This window comes from Crinia signifera, chromosome 5 (assembly GCF_055691185.1).
Source record: "Crinia signifera chromosome 5, ASM5569118v1, whole genome shotgun sequence".
Lineage (NCBI taxonomy): Eukaryota > Metazoa > Chordata > Amphibia > Anura > Myobatrachidae > Crinia > Crinia signifera.
Window position 1 is genome coordinate 39,052,147 of NC_139221.1, and position 25,765 is coordinate 39,077,911.

General features: G+C 46.5%; 1 protein-coding gene across 3 annotated transcripts; it reads right to left on the bottom strand.

Annotated features, from left to right (window-relative positions):
- Window positions 1-18,703: 18,703 nt before the first annotated feature.
- PDP1 (pyruvate dehydrogenase phosphatase catalytic subunit 1) lies at window positions 18,704-25,532 on the bottom strand. Of its 3 annotated transcripts, XM_083187052.1 has the most exons (3): window positions 25,320-25,532; window positions 25,109-25,238; window positions 18,704-20,610 (listed from the first exon to the last, which is right to left on the bottom strand). In XM_083187052.1, exons 1-3 carry the CDS (start codon window positions 25,377-25,379, stop codon window positions 18,968-18,970), a joined length of 1,833 nt encoding a protein of 610 aa, XP_083043178.1. In that variant the 5' UTR covers window positions 25,380-25,532; the 3' UTR covers window positions 18,704-18,967. The 3 variants fall into 3 exon arrangements, with proteins under 3 accessions (XP_083043178.1, XP_083043179.1, XP_083043181.1); XM_083187053.1 differs by having other exon boundaries at window positions 25,109-25,527; XM_083187055.1 differs by lacking the exon at window positions 25,109-25,238 and having other exon boundaries at window positions 18,707-20,610; window positions 25,320-25,526.
- Window positions 25,533-25,765: the final 233 nt, after the last annotated feature.

Below are 25,765 nucleotides of genomic sequence, written 5' to 3' on the forward strand. Positions count from 1 at the left end.
TTTGACTAAATGCAGTGTTCTCAGCAGAGAACACTGCTCCACACAGATCGCTCAGTGCACATCACTGGTGCATCGCCTGTGTGTCAGCAATGTGTGCTGAGCGTTCTGTGCTTAAGCACTTCACTGAGGCTACCATTGCCCCGTGTGCTACCATTGGCCCGTGTGCTACCATTGCCCCGTGTGCTACCATTGGCCCGTGTGCTACCATTGCCCCGTGTGCTACCATTGGCCCGTGTGCTACCATTGGCCCATGTGCTACCATTGCCCTGTGTGCTACCATTGGCCCGAGGTTTTGCCGTAAATGCATATACACATAAAACGTTCTTATTCTGATAATATTACAAACTGTTAAAAAATGGCAATGCAGCTTGTGCCTCCTCTTCATTGGGCCAAATCACAGTCACATGCAAAGCAATTTCTCACACTGTGTATGTGCCCGAGGCGTACATAGGGGACGATTCAGGCCTGTTTGCTAGGCTGCGTATATTCTCAGCCTAGCGAGCAGGTAAACACAGACCGCTGCTGTGCCAAACGTCTGATTCCTCCACCCTTCCCGGCACATACACACCCGCTCACATGTGCCCGAATGGGAGAGGAACTCATTCAGTGGTCGCTTCCCATCAATTTACTTCTCTACTGTTTGCAAAGAACAGTCAGCTAACTTGTCCAGAGTACACGAATTCGGGGAACTGATGTCATTCGACTTCAGCCGCACGCTCCTAGCAGGCATGGGCAGGCCTACGTTCGCAGAGGCACGTCTGGTGTTTCTATGGGCACGCCCATAAGATGCTGGGAGCCTCCCTGCTTCCGTCCCCTGCCCGCCCATCCTGGAACAAATGCCTCGGCGAGTATGAAACTCGCCGAAGGAATTCGCTCTGGGTTAGCACATGCGCATATTCGCGCGGGGGGGGGGTGGATTTGGCCCACTACAAACGTGACTGAATCACCCCCATACTTAGCTCTATGGGTCAGCCTGATTTCCACCAGCAGCATTTGCAGTTCAGTTAAGTGAGCGGTGCGCATGACCAAGGAATTATGGGTTAGACTTGTCATACACTTAAAGATTTATTGTCCAATCTGGCTGGTTGGAACAAAAATTTTCTGGGAGCAGATGACAGTTGACCATTTTATTTTTCCATATGCCAATTGCTGGAAAACTGACAAAAAGATAAATTACCAGATTTTTGTTCCAACCAGCCAGATCGGATAATAAATCCTTACACCCCTGCAGACCAATTGGATGTAGATCTCTGAGCAGCTTAAACAAACCTTCCAAATATCCATGTAAACTCCGATTGGGAAAGGTAGAGTGTACGGAGTGTGCGGGGTGGTAGGAGAGCAAGGCACTAGTTACAAAGCATGGTGAGCGTAGCAAGCCAAGCAAGGGGATTCAATACACTAATCGGGGGTCGAGGTGCTGAGATGTCAACATTGTCACCATACAACCATGAAAAACTCATGTAAGCCGGACTGCGCTTGAGCGAGCCCGGAGATTCGGTGGGCGGGGCCTATAGGTAGCGCGTCACTACGTCATGACGCGAGACGTTCTGCTATTTCAAAGCCGGCCACCACGGGGTTATGAGCTGCACTTCTGCTGCAGTACAGGTGCTGGCTGGGAGAGGTAGCCAGTAGCCAGAGCCTGTTTAACGTGAGGTGAGTCAGCTCTGCACAGTGCCGGACTCCCTGCCTCTTCAGTGTCCACTGCTGCTGCACCACCCGTCACACTGACAGGCAGAAGGAAACGGTGTGACTGTGACCAAGCTGGTAGATCCCCAGTGCTAAAAAGTTCTGCTACATAAGCCATCTGTTTGATATGGCTCCACCCCTGTCCACAGGCTCCGCCCCTCTAGCAGCCCTCGGCCCCCACATCACAGGATGTGGGTCAGTTAAGGAAAGCTTCCCATTCTTATTAAAAGCTTATTTTACTTATCTCCCCCTTCTCGAGACCTTGTACCTATCTGTGCCTTTCTCCTAAAGTGGGCATTATGTGTGCAAGGTGCACTAATATTTATTTGTTTTAATAGGTAATACTAATGTTTGTTGGTATTGTGTATAGCGCCACTAGTCCTGTGGGCACTGTGTATGTAAGTGGTGCTATTCATGTGGGCAGTGTGTGTGCATGCAGCATTGTGGAGGTATACGGTGCTTGTCCTGTGGGCATAGGTGGCACTAGTCCTGTGGGCATTGTGTGCATAAGCGACACTAGTCTTGTGGTCATTGTGTCCGTAAGCAACGCTATTCATGTGGGCATTGTGTGTCCGGGTCCAAACCCAGAAGTCCTATTATCGCACAGGAAAGCGTCCTTTGCCAAATTCTTCATGTATACGGCGTTATTAGACGCAAGATACATGCATGGTCCCTGCTCCATTCCGCCACCGCTTGTTGCATCCAGTATCAGCAAGTGTGTATGCACTATATATTTAATAATGCATGCTGCTGCGGGTTGTTAATGATGCCAGTCTCTATCATCTGTACATGAAGGATGATGGAGGATATTGCTAGAGAGAGTCATGCTGCATTGCCCACATTCTCCCCCCTTTTTATACCTGCCACTACCACACACACCCCTGAGTGGAAATAGATATGCCCATAGGTGGACCTAGACACGCCCATTAGCCAGGACACGACACGCCCCCTCAATGGTGCGCTTTGCGAGAGAAATTATGGTGACCCCTACAATCTCCCTGAAACTACTGTTCAAAAGTAGGCAAGAATGCTTTTTCTGCATAAACCTTTTGATTGTGCCAAATTTTTTCCAGTGTCAACTTTGTGCATGTCAACCTTTTGGGGTCAATCTATTGCCCTGTAGAACTAGACCAGGGATGAGGAACCTTTGGCCCTCCAGCTGTTGTTGATCTACATATCCCAGCATGCCCTGCTACAGTTTTGATATTTGGCCATGTTAAAACTATTGCAGGGCATGCTGGGATGCGTAGTTTAACAACAACTAGATGGCCAAAGATTACCCATCCCTTAACACATACCTCTTTCTGCCTGGTGCCGGCATTGTCCCGCAGTGGGGGGGGCAGTTGGGAACCCCCTGTCACCTGGTGAATAGACACTGTGCGCATGCGTCTATTCCCGTACTAGAGGGGCTGGGGGCTGACCAGCAGCTTATATAGCCGCTGGTCAGGTCCCCTCAGCAGTGACAATGAGGGCGGCTTGGCCTCACTGCAATAATGCGATTTACAGGGCACGCCCCCTCAAGGCTTAACCACGCCCCCTAATTTTGGGCACGCACCTTAGGCACATGCAGGAGTCCCTCTTCGCCTGTCAAGAAAGTTGGGAGGTATGCCTTAACTAGACATTGCCTGTAAAAGTTATACCTTACCGGTTGTCATACCTCCCAACCGTCCCGGATTCGGCGGGACATTCACGATTTACGGCCGATGTCCCGTCGTCCCGGTACTGCTTACCGCAGTCCCGGCTTCCCGAGACGGTTGGGAGATATAAACCACGATAATATTACGACGATCGGCGAAAACGGGGGCGTGGCCGGATTTCGCGTCACCCCGTGAGGCCACGCCCCCTTTCCTCGAGGCCACGCCGCGCGAACGTCCCGACCTCCCAACTTCAAAAGTTGGGAGGTATGCCGGTTGTGTCTAGATCAACTTCTGTTTTTTTTTACCAGGATGTGACATTCCCCCTTCAGGTATATGTGGACCCAGTGCATGATGGGAGAAGTCCAAAAACAGAAGTGGTTCTAGCTACAACCCTAACCTTACCCATGCCAGTGCACTGTGCCTTTATGCTTAACACTTCCTGTTCGGAACATTATTCACCTAAAAACAATACTCAAAATACAGTAACTAAAATAAATATCTGCAATAATTTATCATCAAGTGACTTGCAAAGATCAGCTGCTTTTATATTTGGATGCAACGTTCCCTTCAAGTTAAATTCGTAGTAAGCCAAAGTCATGAATTCCTCTGCGGACACAGGTCCCAGGAGTATTGGTAGAATTCTCATTAAGGTCTCTGAGTGCGTGTGACTGTAGCTGGCAGGCACGGTAAGCAGCCAGTCGCTAAGACGGCTGATCACATTCCAAAAATATTGAATTATTTGTGAAATATCCACTTTAACACTTGTTACCCAGTAAGCTCTGTGCTATATACTAATGGCAAGTTTCATTCTGCAACATGCTAATCCTTTCACGAGCTAAATAATATTTATAATAAGGTGGGATGCGTTCAAATCTACTAAATTGCAGTGTAAGAATAGAGCAGCTAGTATTTACCCTGCACAAAAACAAAATAACCCACCCAGATCTAACACTCTCTGCACATGTTACATCTGCCCCACCTGAACTGCATCATGGTTTTGTCCATTTGAGAAAGTTTTGGATTTGCGATCAACTCTGAAACCGGCCCAAAGTCACAGACAATATTAATCACTTGAACACAAACAACATACATAATAAAGAACAAGAAATAGAAGTTAGTGTACATACCGCACAACTTTTGGGGCATGGCCAGCGCTGTTAACTCTTGGCCATGCCCCCAGCTCCTCTGCTAGGCGCATGTGCAAAGAATCTATGTATCGCTGCTCTGCTCAGCAAATGCCCCACACACTGCAGTTGGAACGTGGGCCAGTTCCAAAATAAAAAAAAACAGGACTGCTCTGCAAAAATAGGCAAAGTTGGGAGGTTTATGTACAGTACGTCTATGAGTTACCCTCTTTTAGACTAAATAAAGCAAAGAATGCGCTGCAACCAATAGAAAAATAGACTGTGCGGGTAAGACTATATACTGTAGTACAGATCTCTTCTATATAGTTTAAATTGAACGTGTACACTGCATTGTGCGATTCGATCCTGATCGAATTGGGATTGAATAGAAAATAAGGGGGGGACACCAGCTTATATCTTGCCTCCAGGCATCATAGATGAATTTACGCCACTTAAGGTTTAATAATCATCTGGTGAAGGCCAGGATTCACTTCTGTTCATCCACGTAGTTTACAATAGTCAAAATCAGCGATAGCTGCCAATTAGAATGACCATAGATAATTTGCATTGGTCCTAGACCACCAACTCCCAGGCACTCCAGGGTATCGCAGCACACAGTTTGGGGAGCCCCTTGTCTATAGTTAACGATCCCCTCTATCGTCCATGCATGCAATCATATACTGACTAGCTCTGACAGCTTTGGGGGTGGCTGCTGTATATATTGTTCATGATTTCCCTTGACCTCCCTGACAAACTATGGGGCCCATTTATCAAGTAATATTTGCGGTTAAGTTTTCGGGGGTTAACCGCAAATATTAAGTAGCACTGAGATGTATTAAGTGGGACCGCAGCAGGAATCTCCGATTTACAATGCGATCCTGGGCGGTAATATTCCGACCAGATCGCATTGTAAATGCGGTCAATGATAAATGGGGGCCAATATCTTTTGTGAAAACTGAAAAACCCCATACACACAAAATGACCATGGCCGCAGCTGATATAGAGAACGATATCAGCCAAGGACGCACAACTCAACCTCTACATTGCTTCAAGGGAAATGTGAACATTGTTTATGACAAATGATACTTTATGAATTCCAGTCCTGTGCCCCTTTCTGTCTGGCCCCAGGACTGGAGTCCCCGCAGGTCCCCCCCTGATGGCTGCCCTGCGCACATCGTCTATTCATGTGTCTCCAATAGGACTCAAGGCGCGTAACAGATAGAATGAATGTAATACAGTACAGAAACTATGAAGTACAGAAAAGCTTTTCATAAACAATACTTAAGGGAATGAAGGAAATGCTTGACTAAACAGGAAAGTCTTGAGTCTGTTTTTGAAGCATTCTAGAGTGGGGGCCTCGTGTTACACTATTTGGAGGTCCAGGTGCAGATGTGTTGACATTGACAGGAAAAAAACAAGAAACTCATGTAGACCTCTTCATATATCGACATTTTGACTGTCGTTAGTAGTGTTCATTCTAGCACCCACCAACTTTGAAAACCCATGCAGTTCCTCTTCCCTGCCTGGGGTGTCGCTGTCTGCTGCAGTGCTTCTATCACAGTGTGGTCTCTATATAAGCACTGATATGCAAACCAGACCTGTGCTAAAAACAGCACAGCAGACAGCGACACCCCAGGCAGAGAAGGGGAACTGCATGGGTTTTCAAAGTTGGCGGGTGCTACAATGAACACTAGTTAGTACCTGTGAGCTACACACCACGCGTTGTTGACTTGACTGCAGCTGTTTTTGTTTCAGCGGCTGGAAGTAAAGGGGTAATTATATTTAATTAAAAAGCCTGTTCTTTTTTCTAATGAATATTAAACTTTAAACTTCACTCAACCGCTTTGACAAATTCTGCAGAGCAAATTAAGCCCTTAGTGTGCATTACTACTGTCATTTGCAAGATAATGGTAGGAAACTCAGCAACAGGACATAAGTCCCATACACACTACTTGATGCTGGCCACTGCCTATATAGTTAACAACATCTGCTGTTGGTCGCTGATGTTGGAACGATATCGTTCAGTGACGTCACTGGGACCCGCTGAACGGGTCGTTTGGCTGTATAGCCAAATTGCCCTGCATGGTCAACAGACTTGGGGGGCCGTGAATCATATTGAGTGTACACACAACAGGAAAGAGTAAAAAGGTATCACGCAGAAAGCCCTTTCTGAGATAGATAGATATATATCTATCATATTTTATATGTTAGTACATCCACCCTAGAAGATGTAGTAAAAGATATCGCTCAGAAATAGCTTTTCCTCCAGATTATATGGGGCTTATCGAGATTAATTTTTTTTTTTTACACTGAAAAGTTATGGGATCTACCGAGTCTATCTACATTTTTCTTATGGATTCTGCAGAGATCAAGATCTTAAAAGTGCCCATACACAGTACAATATTCCCGTGCGTTTTGAACATGTGATTTGCGTGCAATGCGATCGGGACCTAGTTCAAAATGCATGGGCTGCAGAGACTTTATGTGCTGTGCGATGGGATGCCCATGGAAGTGCTCATCGCATCGCACAGCACCCTCACACCTTAAGTCTATCACATAACTTTGTCCGGGGAATCCCACACTTCTTGAATCAAATTATTTCTCATTTAAACTGGTCAGTAATACAATGACTGTAGAGCAGTGGTTCTCAAACTCGGTCCTCAGGACCCCACACAGTTCACGTTTTCCAGGTCACCCGACAGGTGCACTCGTTACTGACTGACACATTTTAAAAGATCCACAGGTGGAGCTAATTATTTCACTTGTGATTCGGTGAGGAAACCGGCACAACATGCAGTGTGTGGGGTCCTGACCGACTTTGATAATCTGTGCTAGAGAGCAGTGGTTCTCAACTTCGGTCCTCAAGGACCCCCAACAGTGCTCGTTTTCCAGGTCTCCACAGAGAATCACAGGTGAACTAATTAGCTCCACCTGTGATCTCTTAAAAAGGGTCAGTGAATAATGAGTGCAGCTGTTCAAAATGTGCACTGTTGGGGGTCCTTGAGGACAGAGGTTGAGAGCCACTGCTGTAGAGCAGAGGGATTTAAGTATAAGCCATTCCTGAGCACAGGTGACTTAATTAGTACCTCATTTATTTTGATTTAACCATCTGTGATCAAGCCTGGATATCACTAATACCTGCACTGTTACTGTGCCTTAAGAAGAGAGGTTGAAAACACTGCTGCAGCTACATCAAATCACATATACAGTAGCATACCTCCCAACTGTCCCGCTAAACGTCCCGGTTTTTGGGGAGTTGCAGCGCAGTGGCCGAAAACGGGGGTGCGGTCTAATTTGCATAAGCAGTGTCCTCATTTGCCTACGTCACACCACCTTTTCAGGCGCTGTGTCCCTATTCTTCAATTTAAAAGGTTGGTAGGTATGCAGTAGCCTGTCCAGCATGAGACACTACAAACAGAAAGACTGGACATTAATGGTGTCTGGTATGGTCTACCCTGTAGTAATGAAGCAGTTCCTAGCAACGGATTGTGTTTCACATCAGGTGTGGCACTCCAGCTGCAGTAGTAACGCACATCCCAATTTGCACTGCAACAGTTTTCCTCCTCATGCAGGTTAAAACTGTGGCAGGGCATGCTGGGAAGCGTTGTTTCACAGCAGCTTGACCATCAGTCATTGCCTACATGTTTTAGATCATAGAAACAAGAGAGCACATGCATCATAAAAAAAGCGAAGTATCAGGGGGATAAGTAAGAAAGAAGTCGCTTAGTGTTACAAGTGATAAACAGATTTATCTGGATCGGTACCAGCATTTGCTGACTGAACTCTCTGTAAAGCAAAGTCACAGGTAAGATCTTAATGCAATTATAATTATATAGCAAGATGTAGTAGTAGTACGTTTATTTATAAGGCGCCGCAAAGTGTCCGCAGCGCCGTACATAGCAAACAAAAAACAAATGACAAGGTAACATACAGGGTGTGTTGAAAAATACAGTATAAATAGGGGTATAGCTGGTAGAAATAAAATCAGCATCAGTTCAGAAGTAGGTGTCAAAATTGTCGAGGAGACTGAAGATGAAGTAGAGGAAGGGAAGAACAGGACAGGAGGACAGGTGAGGTAAAGAGGTAGGGTGAGTACGTGAGGAAGGAGGACCCTACTCATAAGAGTTAACGGTACTTATGTAATATCTGGGCTCCCGTATTTCTTATGACACCGCGTACGCTCGCCACGCTTCGGGCACGGTGGCTCGCTGCGCTCGCCACACTATATAAAATAGTAGGGGTATGAAAAAATGGGGTGCATTTAACATGGGAGCCCAGATAATACATAAGTACCGAGTTAACATACTAAAAATAGGTGGGTGGACGAACGAAAAACAACAGGATAAGTAGGAACGGAGGCAGGATAGGAGGATCAAAAGATGTATATGAGCAATCCAATGACCACCCGCACAAGCCGGCGGTGATTGACAGCGTTACTTGGTAGACATGTGAATGTCCATTCAGTTGTGATGCCAGTCACGACTGATCGAGTTGTGTGTATGCAAAATCTATAAGATATGTACCCAGCACTATGGTTCCACAAGGACAGTTTGACAAACATTGGAGCAGATGTACTAACCCCCCCTTTGCGCTTCAGAAATAACGTCCCGCTTCTCCTGCATAACGAGGAGAAGCGGGCACTCGTTACTGGGGAGATGTATTAACATCCCCCATGCCGATAAGGAGAGCTGTTATCCCCAGCGTTAACGGCTCTCCTTATCGGCTCCCTCGCCGCCCCGCACATGCGCACTCGCCGTCGCCCCCCCCCCCTGCCCAGCTTACTGGGCATACGCGAGATCTCGCAAAAAACGCGAGATCTCCAGCGCAGCCCGAGCCAGAAGCAGGGCTAGCGTTGTCCCCACAGTGGCGGATAGGACGCTAGCCCTGAGCTGGCGAAGCGGCCGGGGCGAATTAACGCCTTGAAGGCTGTTAATACATCGCCCCGGCCGCTAATCCCTGGGGGGGGATTGCAGGGACAGCCCCGCCGAGCGTAACTCGGCGGGCTGTCACTAGCGCACGTTAGGTGCGCTAGTAATACATTAGGGATAGACGTAATCCCCCCCAGTTAACGCTGGTTGATACATCTGCCCCCCTGTCCTGTATCATGTCTTGCGCCTAGTAGGGATGGTCATCAATGGTTAGTAGCCACTGATGGTATTCTCTCTTCCCCAAAGCAGTGAGCAGATACTTTAGCCCCTCCCCCATTACAACACCCAGGCCACCCCTTCACCCGACTGGCCCATCATTTAACAGCAGGGATACTATAAATGCCAAGTACTGATAAACCATCAATGGTTAAACCTCTGCTTCCCATCCCTAGCACCTGAGATTCCTTGTGTTCCACTATTATTACCTTCAACATAGGTCAGAAACAGCTGCTACTGCCCTGAAAGATGAAAAGATCATTTACATTTATCTGGTCTTGTTCTAGCTGTAAATGTCAAGGCAGCCCTCTGCTTCCACTGGGAAAGTAAAGGGTGGGACGTCCGCTTCCTGTCTCCACTGGCTATTGCATTCTTACTAGTCGCATATGCGATTAGTAACGCAAGGGACAGCTCTTACGATAGGAGCTGTCCCTTGCAATGCAGCGCCATCCCTGGACTTCAGGGTCCGAGACCCAGAAGTCCCTCTACACATGGCCATTTTCCATGTGATTTGTGCATGCGCATACCTCCCAACCGTCCCGTTTTTCACAGGGACCGGCCTGGTCTTTTGGTACGGTCCCGCGTCCCACAGCGGGAGGGGGCAGCGGCACAGACGTCGAAAGTAGGGCGTGGCCCTCATTTGCATACAACACACTCCTGTTTACACAGGTCACGCCCCCTTTTCACGCGCTCGAGTATCCCTCTTTCCAACTTCAGAAAGTTGCGAGGTATGCATGCACAATAGAAATGTCCCCAAGAATATGGTGCAGGTGCCATGCTCCAGAAGACCGGTGCCTATACAGTAGTCTCTGGCACAATGCCATAAACCTACTGCACTGCCCCGAGGAGTGGGCCTAGTTAGAGCCTGTTCACAGGCCCCTTGAAGCACCTTGAGTTCACAATAGATCTCAGCTAAAACCAAGGGAAATTGTAAATGGAGCGCAGGGCTTAAGGTGGCCATACACATGCAGATTTATCTTCAGATCTGGCTGGTTGGAACAAAAACATGGTTATGGATGAGAGCAAATGACAGTTGACCATTTGATTGGAAATTCTGGAAAACTGACAAACTGTCACTCATCCATAACCATGTTTTTGTTCCAACCAGCCAGATCTGAAGATAAATCTTACTAGTGTATGGGCACCTTTAGGCTGGATATACTGTACACACTATATAATAATCTGGCCAATCTTTCTGGTTGGAGCAAAAATCTGCTAATGTATGTGAACAAATGACAATTGACCATTTGCTGCCAAAAGCCAGAAAATGGACGAAAACAAAAAAAAATATTGGTAACTTTTGAATATATTGTTCAAATCAAACCAATTTATTAAAATTTTTCAGGGATTTGGAAACAAAAATGTACAATTGTCATTTGATCCCGTCCAATAACAGATTTTCATTCTAACCATAAAAATTGGACAGATAATATGATAGTATGAATCCAGCATTACAAGCCATACATATATACCAGGTGACAGGCCTGCCCTGTCAGCATGCTTAAACTTGTGGTTCCACAGAGACAAATTGCCTGCCACTAGCCTATATACACACTAGAAGACAAAAGGACATCAGCGAAGGACTGCGGCAGTGGCGGATTCAGGGGGGGGGGCACCCGGGCACGTGCCCCCCTGTCATTTATTTTGTAGCTGAGGACCAGGGCTTTCCAACGAGCCCAGCCCCGTGTCTCTAGTCCCCCGGGAACCAGAGATATCGCCTGGCAAACCTGTAACGCTTTTTCCCCATAGGATAATATGGGACCTGTCAATTCCGACCCCCACCCGGTTCCGACGTCTGCCAGTTCCCAGTTCAACTTGTGGTTGATTTCATTCAATTCCAAATCGCTGGGCCTTCAATATGATACCAGGCTGGTCCAAATCGGTCAATTGGTTTCAGAGATATTGCGTGTAAACCGATTTTTTTATTTTTTAAATGTAATTTCATGGCTGTTCATGTTCTTTGAGGGCATATTAATCTGGAACCAAACGTTCCAGTTTCACTGGACCAAAATCATTCAAAGCCCACTCAAAAGTTCTTCAATATAATACTTGTCTCATGTAAATTGGTCAGTTGGTTCCGAAGATATAGCCGGTTAAATGAGATAACTGTTTAAAGGGGGGAGAGGTGGTTTTCTCTCCCCCTCACACCGGAAAATGCAGGGACTAGGCTGGTGTAAAAGGGGCCAACCTGAGAATGCATTTTCTGGTGTGAAAGGGGTATTATTTCAAATAGCCGGGACCTGCAGTGCTCTGAATACAGCAAGGCTCTGCCACTGTCAGTGGCTGTCCCTTCTGCCTGGCGGCGGCTGTCCCCCATTTACCACGAGCATGTATTCTCCCTTGGCAATCAGCATGTAATCCCACATGGCAACGAGCATGGAACCTCTGGCAATGAGCATGGAACCCTTGGCAATGAGCATGTAGAGAAGCAGCACTTATGTAGCATAATTTTTAATAGGCATTATGGTGTTTGGCATAACACATAATGGACATAATGACGTATAACTTAACGTGTAATGGACATTATGGTGTAAATGTTTAATGCGAACCTTTGGTGGACAATGTCCCTGTTTATGTGAATTTTGGCTTAATCTGTGTGGCATTATGTGAATTCTGGCTCAATCCATGTGGCATTATGTGAATTTTGGCTCAATCCGTGTGGCATTATGTGAATTTTGGCTCAATCCATGTGGCAGTATGGGAATTTTGGCTCAATCCATGTGGCATTATGGGAATTTTGGCTCAATCCGTGTGGCATTATGGGAATTTTTTCCCAATCGGTGTGGCATTATGTGAATTTTGGCTCAATCCGTGTGGCATTATGTGAATTTTGGCTCAATCCATGTGGCATTATGTGAATTTTGGCTCAATCCGTATGGCATTTTATGCATTTGGCTCAATCCGCGTGGCATTATGTGAATTTTGGCTCAATCCGTGTGTGTTATTATGTAAATTTTGGCTCAATCCATGTGGCATTATTTGAATTTTGGCTCAATCCATGTGGCATTATGTCAATTTTGGCTCATTCCATTTGGCATCATGTGTAAGGGGCAAGTATAATGGGGTCTAGTATTTTGTTGCATAGTGTGTAGAAGTTGTATATGTGTTGACACGCCCCCTGTTGAGTGGCCACACACCCTTTTCTGGAGTGCGCCTTTGGCGCGCGCACAACTACATCTTTCACTTTTGTCGCCATGGTGGGCCTGCGTACTTTAAATGCCAGGGCCTATTTTTAATCCCTTTCCCACCCTCTCCTGCCGCTCTCTTAGCATGTACACTGGCACCACTAACACCGCCCCTCCCCCACCCAAACCCTTTTTTATCATGGTGCCCCCCCTGTCATTTTATCCTGGATCCGCCCCTGGACTGCGGTAATCTATTTGGAGAACTCACCACTTTTCTGTAACACTTATGCAACATAACATTGAATAACACACCAAAACCAACCATTTCGGCAAGTATTTAATACAAGCAGTTATATATACTAAACACTCATTTTTTATTTTTTTTTACGGAATATACACTAGTACATACAATAATAAATGCAACAAGTACAATTTTAAATACTGTAACAGCTGAGATATGGAAATAAAAATCTAGAAGGACTGTTTAACCAAAAAGTAGAGCTCTGATATTGTACAGTATACACAGATAACGGAAATCCTGGACGCCAGGAGTTATAGCTCACTGATGACAGAATATGGCGCCCCCTGGAGTATGGAGTCCAATAAGGTGTTTGCATTATGTCATAACAAAAGACTAAACAAGTCTACAATTTACATGCTATTATACAACAGTTTAAGAAAAAAAGTGCTATATTTACATAATTAGAATATGCTTCGAAAGTACATTGATGAAAACCAGAATATGAGCATCAAGTACATATATGTAAAACAGACAGACTTGGGGCCAGATTCTCTAAGCTTCAAAAGTGATAAAATCCAGAGTGATAAACAGCCAGCCAATCAGCTCCTACCTGCCATGTCACAGGCTGTGTTTCAAAAATGTCAGGCAGGAGCTGATTGGATGGCTGTTTATCACTCTCTATTTTATCACTTTTGAAGCTTAGAGAATCTGGCCCTTGGTGTGGCTCGGCATTGATCCTTGGACTACAAGTCACCAACTGCTTAAGCACTAGAAACCTTTTTATTAAGCAGACTGTATAGCAGGGATGGGGAACCTTTGGCAATCCAGCTGTTGTTGAACTACACATCCCAGCATGCACTGCAACAGTTTTAGCATGACCGAATAGCAAAACTGTACCAGGGCATGCTTGGACGTGTAGTTCAACAACCGCTGGAGGGCCAAAGGTTCCTCCTTCCTGCTGTATAGACACAACATCATAACTAAACAACATAACTAAATAGACTAATGGTAACAGATGATTGTCTATTACTAGGAAGACTAGGTGCTTCACAGATAAACTGCACATATCGGAACTGCATAGGAAAGTGTAAGACCAGGAAGCTAAGTTCTAGTACTGCATTATTACACATATAAGGAGATGATAGTTATTGCGTTTCTCTGGTGATATACCATTATCAAGTGTGTCGTGTCACAAAGTGTAAAGGTTTATGGGGTTGTGTGTGTTCTCTTCTGTATAAAATAATCTTTAAAAGTGTATACATGCTGGAAAAGCCAGATTTGTACACTTCTGGAAGACATTATACGGCCCAATATGGTAATCTTGACTCAATAAGAATAGAACTCATACATGCCTACACTAATAAATAGTTCATAAAGCTCCCAGGATTCCACAGTTCCCGATGCCTCAGCAGAGGCGACGCCAGAAGTAGGTTAGATGCTGCAGGGCATCTGCAAAGTTTATTGCTGCAGAAGCCGCATCCAGAGCAGAGGAAACTAATGAACATGCAGCTTTCAGGATGAAAGAAATGTGACCTAAAAATACTCTGCTTTCTGCACCAGGATTGGAGACCCCGCAGCGGCATCACATACCGGACACCATGGGGTGTAAGCTGACTGGGGAGAAAAGCCATGTGCTATTTAGGACAAAAATCACCCAAAACGTTCATGCAATGGGGGGCTGTGTCGCTTAGCCCGAATGTATGAGGAGGAGGAGGAGGAGGTAGATTGGAAATGTTATAATACTGTGAAGGTGGTTTTTCTTTAAATGACCATAAGCATAACGGAAAATATTTGATACTGCACTGTGAAGCCCTTACATATAGCTTACATTACCAACCGACCCTCCTCCCTTACACCTACAGTTTCGTCTTGTGCGTGTGAATGGCTGCAGCCGCTTTATACGTGAGGCAGACAAGCAGCAAAAAGGCTATTGCTTCATGAGTGTGGGCCACCAATGTGTGCGACATACGGAGCAAGCCACCGGTAACAGCTAGTCACCATACAGGCCACGCTGTACTATTAGATACATTTTCCCCAGGCTATAGGCATCAGCGGAGAGTCAACACAATCAGACGGTGTGTGTTATTGTTCCCCTTTGCCAAAAAAATCCAAATACGATTATTTGGAGCAAATGTCACCAACAAACCTTAAAAACTGGTTTTGGTTGATAGATCTACAGCATCTTGATACATAGTCAACAGGTCAAAATTCAATAGGGTCAAAAGGTCAACATGAAAAAAAAAAGGTAGATGCGTGAGAAAGGTGGATAAGATTTCACACAAACAATATGTATATTTTTTTTTGGGGGGGGGAGGTCCGTATCGGCAAGTGTCAACATTGACACCAAAATAGTGAAAAACTTTTCAGGTCCTCCATGTTAACCTATTGCAATTACCTATTGACTATCTAGACCAGGCAGGTCCAAACTGTGGCCCTCCAGCTGTTGCAAAACTACACATCCCAGCATGCCTTGCAATAGTTTAGCATTCTCTAATAGCAAATCTGTGGCAAGGAATGCTGGTACATGTAGTTTCCCAACTGCTGGAGGGCCATAGTTTGGACGTGCCTGATGTAGACACTATCTATTTAATAATCTACACCCTCCTAAACATAAAAAGGCACCAACCAGCCTCCGTATGGCCTGAACACCAGATATATTCAGTCTCGCACAGTGTATGTGGCCAAATGGTCCTTATAAAAAGGTAATTTAAGCATTGCTGAACAAATTTAATCGATACACACTACACACAAATTAAATACACTAGCAGACTACCTGGACTATGTCCGATCAATCATTCTGTGACCCGAGGGACATGGCTTTAGGGGCCACACCGCATTTTAAAACAAATAAATGAGTCACTGGACTCATGCAATGGGGAATGACTGCTAGGCATTACCGATGTGACATTATCAGAATGACTATCAGAGGTGACGTGGCTGAGGATGAACCACCCTGGATTACAGTCCTCAATGAGATCTGTGTGTGAATGCAGATAATATTACTTATATAACAAAGGGAGTGCTTACATCATGCATTGCACACCAGTTCATAAAAAGACAATAGGCTAAAATGCAGCCCAAAATACAATCTACAGTAAGTGAAGGAGCCAGAACATAATTCTAAGAGAGGATCAAGTTTGTAACGAGTACCAGCCAGTCGGCGCGTAACTGGCATGTTGCGGGCTGTGCTTGAAAAATGACAGGAGCTGATTGGTTAGTATTTTCTCTCTCCAAGCTTAGCTAAATCTCTAAGTGCCAAAATTGGTGCGCCATCGAGTGGACAACTAAAGCAAAAGAAAACCAGACTGATTAGTTTTAAGATATGTAAACATTGCGGCCAGCGGCATCTCCATAATACACGGTAACTTTCAGTGTTTGTTTTGAATAATCTTTCCCAGACCGGTTAGAGCGTGTTCTTACCGTGCTGTGTCATAAACCAAACAAAGCCAACTTTCCTTTTGAAAAGGAATACGATCCAATGTTAAAAGGCAACAAAAATGTTTTCTCAGTGATAAGAGGCTATACGAGTGTGCTGTAACGAGGCTATAATAAAGTATTAAAATGTACACAGTGTTTTAAATTTATGGATTTCCATTTATATTGTGAACAAAACCAGTGACTCTACGGCAGCCAGTAACATCCGCTACGTCTTACTTCATGGCATACTTTGTTCTGTTCTCTGGCACGGTCTCTGAACAGACAGAACTTAGGGCACTAACCCCACATAGGGGGAAATTTACTAGCATGAGAATTCTATTTGACTTGGGATGATGCTATGGAAAGCCAATCAGATATTATCTTTTATAAGGATCTAAATAAATAAGAAGTTGATTCTGATTGGTTGTCCGTATCAACATCCCATGTGACAGAACTACCATCTTAGTAAATTACCCCAATAACGTGCAACCAGCTATGAGTCTCCAACCAGAGCAACTCTGCAGTAGTGTATGAGGATCTTACTCATAACCACCCGTCATGCTTTCCCCCCTCCAGCTGTTGTTGAACTACACATCCCAGCATGCCTTGCTACAGTTTTGCTATTTGGCAATCCTAAAACTGTTGCAGGGCATGTCGGGAGGTGTAGTTCCACAACAGCTGGAGGGCAGAAGGTTCCTCATCCCTGCCCTAAATGCTCAATTTACTGTTCTCCAAATGAATTGGAAATGAACATAGCTCGCCTTCACACAATAAAAAGGTGAACATCTGGTCAGCAGAGAATATTCAGAAGAACGCGACCAATCCATTCACTAGGAACCAGCAACACCACTTTGCTATCCTGAGCCAGTTGGTGAGCATTGGGTTCTAACTTCAGGATAGGCGGCATACTAACACATTTAGGTCCAGCCTACAAGGTGACCAAAGACCCTGCCTAAACAACAAGCCAAATTTGAATACCATTAAGAGCAACTGCTGGTTTAAAAAGACACAAATATGCCTTGACTATATAAAGACCGCCTCTACTGAGTAGGTGATGCATCCACTTTAAAAATATAAAAGTGGTGCAGGTGTAGTATTGCTTAATATATCCATTTTAAAGTAGAGCAAATGTGAAGAAGTAGGAAGCCTATTGGGAGAGTAGATAGTAGTGCGTTGTATGACTTCAACTATCCTTCCACAATGCACAGCAGATAGCATCAAGCATAGCATTAGCAGTGTAGCCAAAGACATAACATTGACCATGGATGCCCAAGTTGTCGAGACTACAAGATTGTTTAAGCCTCACTTTTTATACTGCCTACCATTCCCACCTGTAAGAATATCTATATGCTGGAATAGGCAACTCTTTTCATAAGACTGCTGCTCTAAGCAAAAAAAAAAGGCTATTATCAAACTGCTTTCCACGGGGTTGGTTTAACTCAAGTACACAGCGGAAAACAGAAGGAGCACACTTCATGCCACTCAAAGCAAATAAGCTGTTTAGAAAAAAAACGGTACTCTTTACCTAGAACGGCGCCCGCGATTGAAATCGCGGGCGTCGGGGGTAAAAATCGCGGTGATCGCGGGCATCGCGGGTAAATCGGGATGGCCGCGATGACCGCGATCACCGCGATTTTCCCATAGGGAACAATGTTAAAACGGCAGATTGACCGCGATTTTACTATTAAATGCCTCAATGGACCCGATTTGGGGCCAAATTAACCCTTAAATGGCCCCCCAAATTTTTAACGCCACCCCACGATCCACGCCAACCCGAAGCGTGGCGAGCGCAGCGAGCCCGCGAGGGGCGGCGGTACGCGTCCTCCGACCTTTTCATGCCCTACTATCCACTAGGGCGTGGTGTGAGAATATAATAGTGTGGCGAGCGCAGCGAGCCACCGAGCCCGAAGCGTGGCGAGCGCAGCGAGCCCCGCGAGGGGACGCGGATACCTTCACAGGTAGACGCGTCCCCTCGCGGGCTTCACAGGTGTCCGCGTCGCCACGGACACCTGTGAAGCCCGCGAGGGGACGCGCATAACTGTGAAGGTATCCGCGTCCCCTCGCGGGGCTCGCTGCGCTCGCCACGCTTCGGGCTCGGTGGCTCGCCACACTATTATATTCTCACACCACGCCCTAGTGGATAGTAGGGCATGAAAAGGTCGGAGGACGCGTACCGCTGCGCTCGCCGCGCTTCGGGTTGGCGTGGATCGTGGGGTGGCGTTAAAAATTTGGGGGGGCATTTAAGGGTTAATGGGCTCTGTGGCCCATTTAACATTGATTCCTATGGCCAAATCGGGTGGATTGAGCCATTTAACAGTAAAATCGGGTCCATCGCGCCTTTTAACATTGATTCCTATGGGAAATCGGGAGCATCGCGTCGCGGGCATCGCGGGTACATTTATGTGCGTCCGCGACGCGACCGACACGATTTCCATGTTTAACATGGGTTTCAATGGGAAATCGCGGGCATCGCGTCGCGGACGCACATAAATGTACCCGCGATGCCCGCGACGGGCGCCGTTCTAGGTAAAGAGTACCAAAAAAACATCCAAACCTGCACAACTTTGGTAACTGGATTTAAATGACGGAACATTTACTGTTTTTGATAAGCTCCAACAACATGGGAATTAAATTGCACCACTATAATTGTAATGTCATCCCGGTACATCCGGGCCAATTCTTCTGGAAGACTAAGCATTTTTGACAGTCGTTCATGGTCAACAGCACCAAACTCATTGTTGCCCACAGCATGTCGTATCAGATGAGTAGCTGCATTTTGATCTTCATAGACGGAAGAGATCCTTGCCCTCCGTTCCATGAGGAGGCCTTGCATCTGTCCCAGGGAAACTTTATATCCTCCTACTGCTATAGGCTGCTGATGGTGAACACCAGTCAGATATTCACCAACAACTTTCACCACATCTTGCCTATGCATGGTCTCCCAAAGACCATCTGTGGCCAATATGAGGAACTTGTCTTTAGGTCGTAATTTGTGGTATATGACTTCAGGTTCAGCAGTTAAGTACGGTGGGGTATGGTAGTTAGGAGGGATGAACTTGGTGTATTCATTGTCATTGAGTTGGTCTGGGCCAGACTCTACGACACGTTTCTGAAGGTCAATGCTCCACTTGAACTTAACATCTCCAAAAGCTCTAAAGGGCATCAACAGCCCGAGGAGTCTGTCTTGCTTCACAACACTCTTCTCTTCAGTCTTCGGATGCTCAGATTTGAGTCGTTGTAATTCAGACTCATTCTGGGCATTATGATCATGAGACATGGTCACAGCAGACCAAGACCCATCTTCTTCCTGGACACCAAGTAGAGCACGACTATCTCCCGTGTTGGCTATATGCAAGTCTACACCATCAACGTGAGCCACACATGCAGTCGCTCCTGAGAAGGCCACCCGTAGGACCCAGTAGTTCAAGAAAGAGTTGGGATCTCCTACTTGGGCTTCCAAAGACAAGTCATTATCCAGTCTCTTAAATGAATTGATCAAAGCCTCCTTAACATCAGTGGTCTCTCCTGTGTTTAGATCAATCAGCTCCTGCCAGTAGGTCCGTAAACTGTTGAAGTAGAGTTTGGAAGCCTCCTTACTAAAGTAATCGTTTGGATGCTTGTGCCACTGCAAAATGGGCAACAAAGCCCGGCCATTTTCCACAGCATGCTCTATCTCAAGCAGTGTCTCGTGAGGTAGCAGTGAAACAGCAATATAATAGAACAGTCTTTCACTAACTGCCTGAGCACACGCACAACCAGCATGACCATCAAACACGCCAAGTAACATGCCTCTGGTTTGCAAACACGTAGCCGCACTTCTCCGATCTTCAATTGGAGCATTAGCTGGCAACTGGTTACTGTCAAAGCCTAGGATTGAGCTGATATTCTTGCCATCAAATTCTGGAACCTTAAAACTGTATTCATTGGCTTTCAAGATGCTGTTGACCTGGGGAGGGGTCAAGTAAAATCTTTGTGGAGTAGTTACATATTGCCTCAGCTGGACACACTGCTCCTTGGCCCTGTGAAAGGCTGAAGCAAAGTTGCCATTTAATCTACATCGGGGGGGCTTAAAAGGTGGGAAACGGGACCGACAGCAAAGAGGATTGTGGTGGCAATGACACACAGAGCTACAGATCCTGCCAATGTCACAGTTCCTTATGAGAGGAAAGAGGAGTTGGGTTGGAACAGACATTGCATCAAGTAGTAATGACGGAGAGCAACTTCTGCCTGGGAAACCTGCAATAGATATAAAAAAAAAAAAACACATTACATCAGCATACGTATTTATAGAGCATACGTCAGGAAAAATGGATTCTGCACATTTGTATTCTAAATTAATCTTAAGAGGCCTGTGGAAAAGGAACAAGCTCTAATTTCCATAATACGTACAACGGGCAATGTCAGATGGTCCAAGGTCTTCAGTGTATCTTTAGGTTGACAGTGAGATCTGCTTTCACTTTTCAAATATCGCATGACATATGATCTGGTCTTGGTGAGGTCATGTCTCTTATCAGAGTACACAAGGAGCTGGATTCGGATTTGGACAGAGTAGCCATACCTGCTGCTTACATGGAAACAGCAGTGATTGCTATCATATAGTAATGTGTCAGGCCTACTGCATTCGTTACGGACCCATGACCTGCAGGAAATCTCCATCCTCGGACGGAGATCCTGGCTTTGTCCCTCCCAACCAATAAGGATGGCATGGCATCGTTTTGGGAAAAAGAGGCTGAAGCAGACGCCCCCAAACTGCCAATCACTGACCTAATGCTATAGTGTGAGCGATGTTTCCAATCCGTTCTGCACATACAGAGTACGGGGCTGGCATGTGCCCAAAGTACTGAGCATCAGTTCTTTGTAGCTGGCTCTGTAGTATTGTTGGGACCTGAATCATGCCCACATACACTGACGGCTTAGGCTCACTATGTTTTGCCATCAGATAGAGGCCCTTATTCTGGTTGATGCCACCCAGCGAATGCCGGTCCACCCCATTCACAAAAAGGGGTTGCTTTATTGAAAAGTTGCAAACCACACCCCCAGCTGCTGCCCATGCCCCTTTTCCCCGGTACACACCAGGACGATGGTGCTAGTGAGCGGGTCGTCACAGGAACGTACGACCCGCTCACGAGCTGATGGTGCCGCCAACATGCCGCGAAATGCGGCTGATGTGATCGCGATCTGATCACGACCCCCACCCACTGCAATGGTCGGTTCTGAAATCCTACCTGCAGCAGGTAGGATTTCAGAAAAGACCTAACGACCCGCGGGGCCGCGCATCGGACCTGGATCGCATCAAAAGGACACTGAAATGGTCCAAAACATGGCCAATTTACATACAATTTTGACCGATTGTATCTCAGTTGACTCGTTTTGGGCCATATCGTCCTGGTGTGTACCCCACATATGTCTCCTTAAATAGAGGCTTTGTACATGTGCCCAGTGTCTATTCACAGCTGCTCAATTAAGCAGAGCAGTTAGTGACAGGGGGACTCCCAACTGCCTTCCACACCCCAAAAAAGGGACCGTTTCATGGGACACATGAATCTGTAGGTATGTATGTATGTATGTTAGGGGAGTATTCAATGTGAAGGTCACGGTGGGCGAGCTTGCTCGACCACCGTGACCCTGTCCCGTTCTCGGTCAGCTCGACCGGGAACATGTAGGCGGGATTCAATGTCCCGCCTGCCTAGGAGTGAGAATGGGGCGTGGCCGTGAGTTGCGGCTGGGAAGAGGCGAGCTGCAGCCGGAGAAACCCTGCTCAATGCTGTCGGGGGAAGACAGCATTGAATATGGCCCGGCGACCATCTCCCCCTTGGGGAGATGGTCGCCAGCGATAGAATACCCCCCTAAATGTTTTGCAGTGCAGTATACATGCTTACCATTTTATCATACAATAAAAACCATAGATTACCCCAATTTACATTTATACAGTAAAAAACATGCAAACACATTTAGAAAACAGGAATTAATGGATGCAAATGGAATGTAATTAACAGATCGTCTGGGGGACTCACAAAATCCACAGCCTTGTGAGTCAACCAGAATAAGGATCCATGCGTCTACATTATATCATTTAAGAAATTGGTACTTGTTTCCTAGCACGGCCACAACGATCTTGATCTGGGGCATCGCAGGTAAAAAAATTGCGTCGGTCGCATCGCATGCGGGCTAAAAAATCGCATGCGATGGTACCGACGCAATGCCCGCGATTTCCCATAGGGAACAATGTAAAATGTCTCAATTTAACCAAATGAACATAGGGAACAATGTTTAATGGGCCAGACTCTCCAAAAAACCCCCTGACCAGTGAAATGGCCCCCCAAAAATAGTTAACGCCACCCCACGATCAACGTCAACCCGAAGCGTGACGAGCGCAGCGAGCCCACGAGGGGCGGCGGTACGCGGCCTCCGACCTTTTCATACCCCCACTATCCACGTCGGCGTGGAGTTGAGAATAGATAGTGTGGCGAGCCCCGCGAGGGGACGCGGATACCTTCACCGGTAAACGCGTCCCTTCGCGGGCTTCACAGGTATCCGCGTCCGCTCGCCACGCTTCGGGCTCGGTGGCTCGCCACACTATCTATTCTCAACTCCATGCCGACGTGGATAGTGGGGGTATGAAAAGGTCGGAGGACGCGTACCGACGCCCCTCGCGGGCTTGCTGCGCTCACCGCGCTTCGGGTTGACGTTGATCGTGGGGTGGCGTTAACTATTTTTGGGGGGCCATTTCACTGGTATGGGGGGGTTTTTGGAGTCTCTGGCCCATTTAACATTGTTCCCTATGTTGATTTGTGTAAATTGAGGCATTTTACATTGTTCCCTATGGGAAATCGCGGGCATCGCGTCGGTACCATCGCATGCTTTTTTTGGTCGCATACGATGCGACCGACGCGATTTTGACTTTTTCAATGCATTTCAATGGGAAATTGCGGGCATCGCGTCGGTCGCATCGCAGACCATTAAAAATGACCCGCGATGCCCGCGATTGTGGCCGTGCTAGGAAACAAGTACCAAGGAATTTGCTTCATGTGCAGGATAATTTAAATATTTATCAAGCAATATAAACATAACACAAGATACAATAATGACAGGAGCAGTAAGGAAATGGGGGGGGGGGGTGAAGGTGAAGTACAATGCAATCATGTATACTGTCCTATCAATGAGAGAAACAGTATCTACAACAAAGGGATGCGGTCATTTGGTCTACTGCATTATGGTAGAAAGTCATTAGGTCGAATCCATTAGGTCGACATGCTAAAAGGTCAACATGACTCTAGGTCGACATGGGAAAAGGTCGACATGATTCTAGTTCGAAAGGTCATTAGTTCGACAGGTCATTAGTTCGACAAGGTCATTAGTTCGACAAGGTCATTAGTTCGACATTGTCTATCTCGACATTCACAAGGTCGACATGGAGTTTTTCACTGTTTTTTGAGCCAACATGTGCCGACAGGCGGTATTTCATGCCCTACCATCCACTAGGGCGTGGTGGGAGAATAAAATAGTGTGCCGAGCGTAGCGAGGCACTGTGCCCGACGCATAGCGAGCGCAGCGAGCGATGCGAGGGGATGCAGTGCACTTTAAACTGTGTCCATGTCGACTGTGTTGACATTCAGGTAAAAAAACAGTGAAAAACCCCATGTCGACCTTGTGAATGTCGACATAGACAATGTCGAACTAATGACCTTTTCGAACTAATGACCTGTCGAACTAATGACCTTTCGACCTAGAATCATGTCGACCTTTCCCCATGTCGACCTAGAATCATGTCGACCTTTTAGCATGTCGACCTAATGGATTCGACCTAATGACTTTCTACCATAATGCAATAGACCAAATGATCCCAACCCACAACAAAGTACGTTTAGTGATTGGGAGACAGCTACGAAGAGTGTGCACAACTCCCCTTCCACAGATGCCACTCAGCACCTGATCCTCTACTTAACAATCTTTGGGTATTTTTAGGGTCTGTGTAACACGAAGCGACTAGACCAGAGCACTACTTGCATACGAAAGTTGGGACATGTAACTACATATAATGATTGGCTAGTATAAAAAATAAAATAAAAATATTAAAAAGAGCAATGGATCATACAGAATATCAACATTCCAGGCCCACGCAGGGCACATCTGTATCTGTGATGGACAGAACATAAACACAGGACAAATGGATCTCATATTAGACAGCCCTTGGTTTTCTGCCTACACTGCTTTAGGTTTTTAGACTGGATTTTCTGTCTCGTTTACTGGAAAGCATTTTCATCAGGCAAGATTGTTGTCCCAGATGGCTAGACACTACAGATGCCGGCACTCGTTACTATATCGTGGGCAGTATGGCCAACATCACTCTTACCTATATGGGCAACTTAATGGGTAGGATAACAGTTAAACCAATAAAATATAGTTAATTGGTCTGATTTATTAAACATTGGGGGCTTAATAAAGGTGGATCAGGCTGTAGTCAGTTAGGGGTGTATCAGATACCAGGTAGAAATATATAAATATTTTATTTTTATGGTGTAATACCCATAACGTATGCAGCCCAGCAGAATATCCTCCAATACTGCGTTGCATCTAAGAAACACTTAACCCTTGCTTTGCCAGAATGCTCTGCCATCTAGGCTCCCGCATAACCACTTCCCCGTGATCTGGATATGGGGCGGATGATCTAGAAATGGAATGTGGAGCAGGGCTGCCCGGTGCAGCAGGATGTCATCGGGAGGAGGATACGTACCGATCCGCCTGGGCCCGGGGCACACACACATTCTCCCGTCACAACAAGCTGCGAACATCCACAACCGGCAACCGCCCGGCGGACAGGACAGAGCAGCGGAGGAAGAACAGGGGGACAGCCCGACATGGGGCTGCAAGACATACAGAGTATAGCAGCAGCAGTAGTGGTAGCAGCAGCGACGTACAGACAGTCACTAGAGAGAGGTGTGTACCTGAGGCCCTCTCACTGACAATCCCAGCGGCACATCCCGCCGTCCGCAGCCTATACACATACACCGGCCCGGTGCTGCCGCAGCCGCCCTTCCGTCAAGCAGCAGCGACTAATCCTCAGCGTGACGTCACGCAACAATTGTCCTTCAGTTCATAGCATTCTATGTTCTCAGATGGAACGCAGCGCTCTGCTAGACACACCCTCCTCCAGGCCAATGGCTGCGCCTACTTGCTGAAGAGTGCCGCCTAACTCTAGTCTGATTGGCGGGCGGAGCGGCCAATCCTCTGCCTCTCACCAGGCGGCTCTGTCTATGGTGATGGGTTTGCCAAGAGCAGGGATAATAGGCAGGCATAGACAAGTGAGGTGCAGCAGCCACCAGTGCAGGCCGGCGTCTTTGGTCACTGTGATCGAGTGGCAGGGATAACAGAGGGGCTTACCGACAGGAGA

What these genes read in the sequence shown, in the direction of transcription:
- PDP1 (XM_083187052.1), bottom strand. Translation starts at nt 25,379, where the DNA reads ATGTGTATAGGCTGCGGACGGCGGGATGTGCCGCTGGGATTGTCAGTG. An exon ending in TGTCAGTGAGAGGGCCTCAG is followed by an intron (nt 25,239 to 25,319) that starts GTACACACCTCT and finishes TATGTCTTGCAG; the next exon opens with CCCCATGTCGGGCTGTCCCC. An exon ending in CCCCGGGCCCAGGCGGATCG is followed by an intron (nt 20,611 to 25,108) that starts GTACGTATCCTC and finishes TATCTATTGCAG; the next exon opens with GTTTCCCAGGCAGAAGTTGC.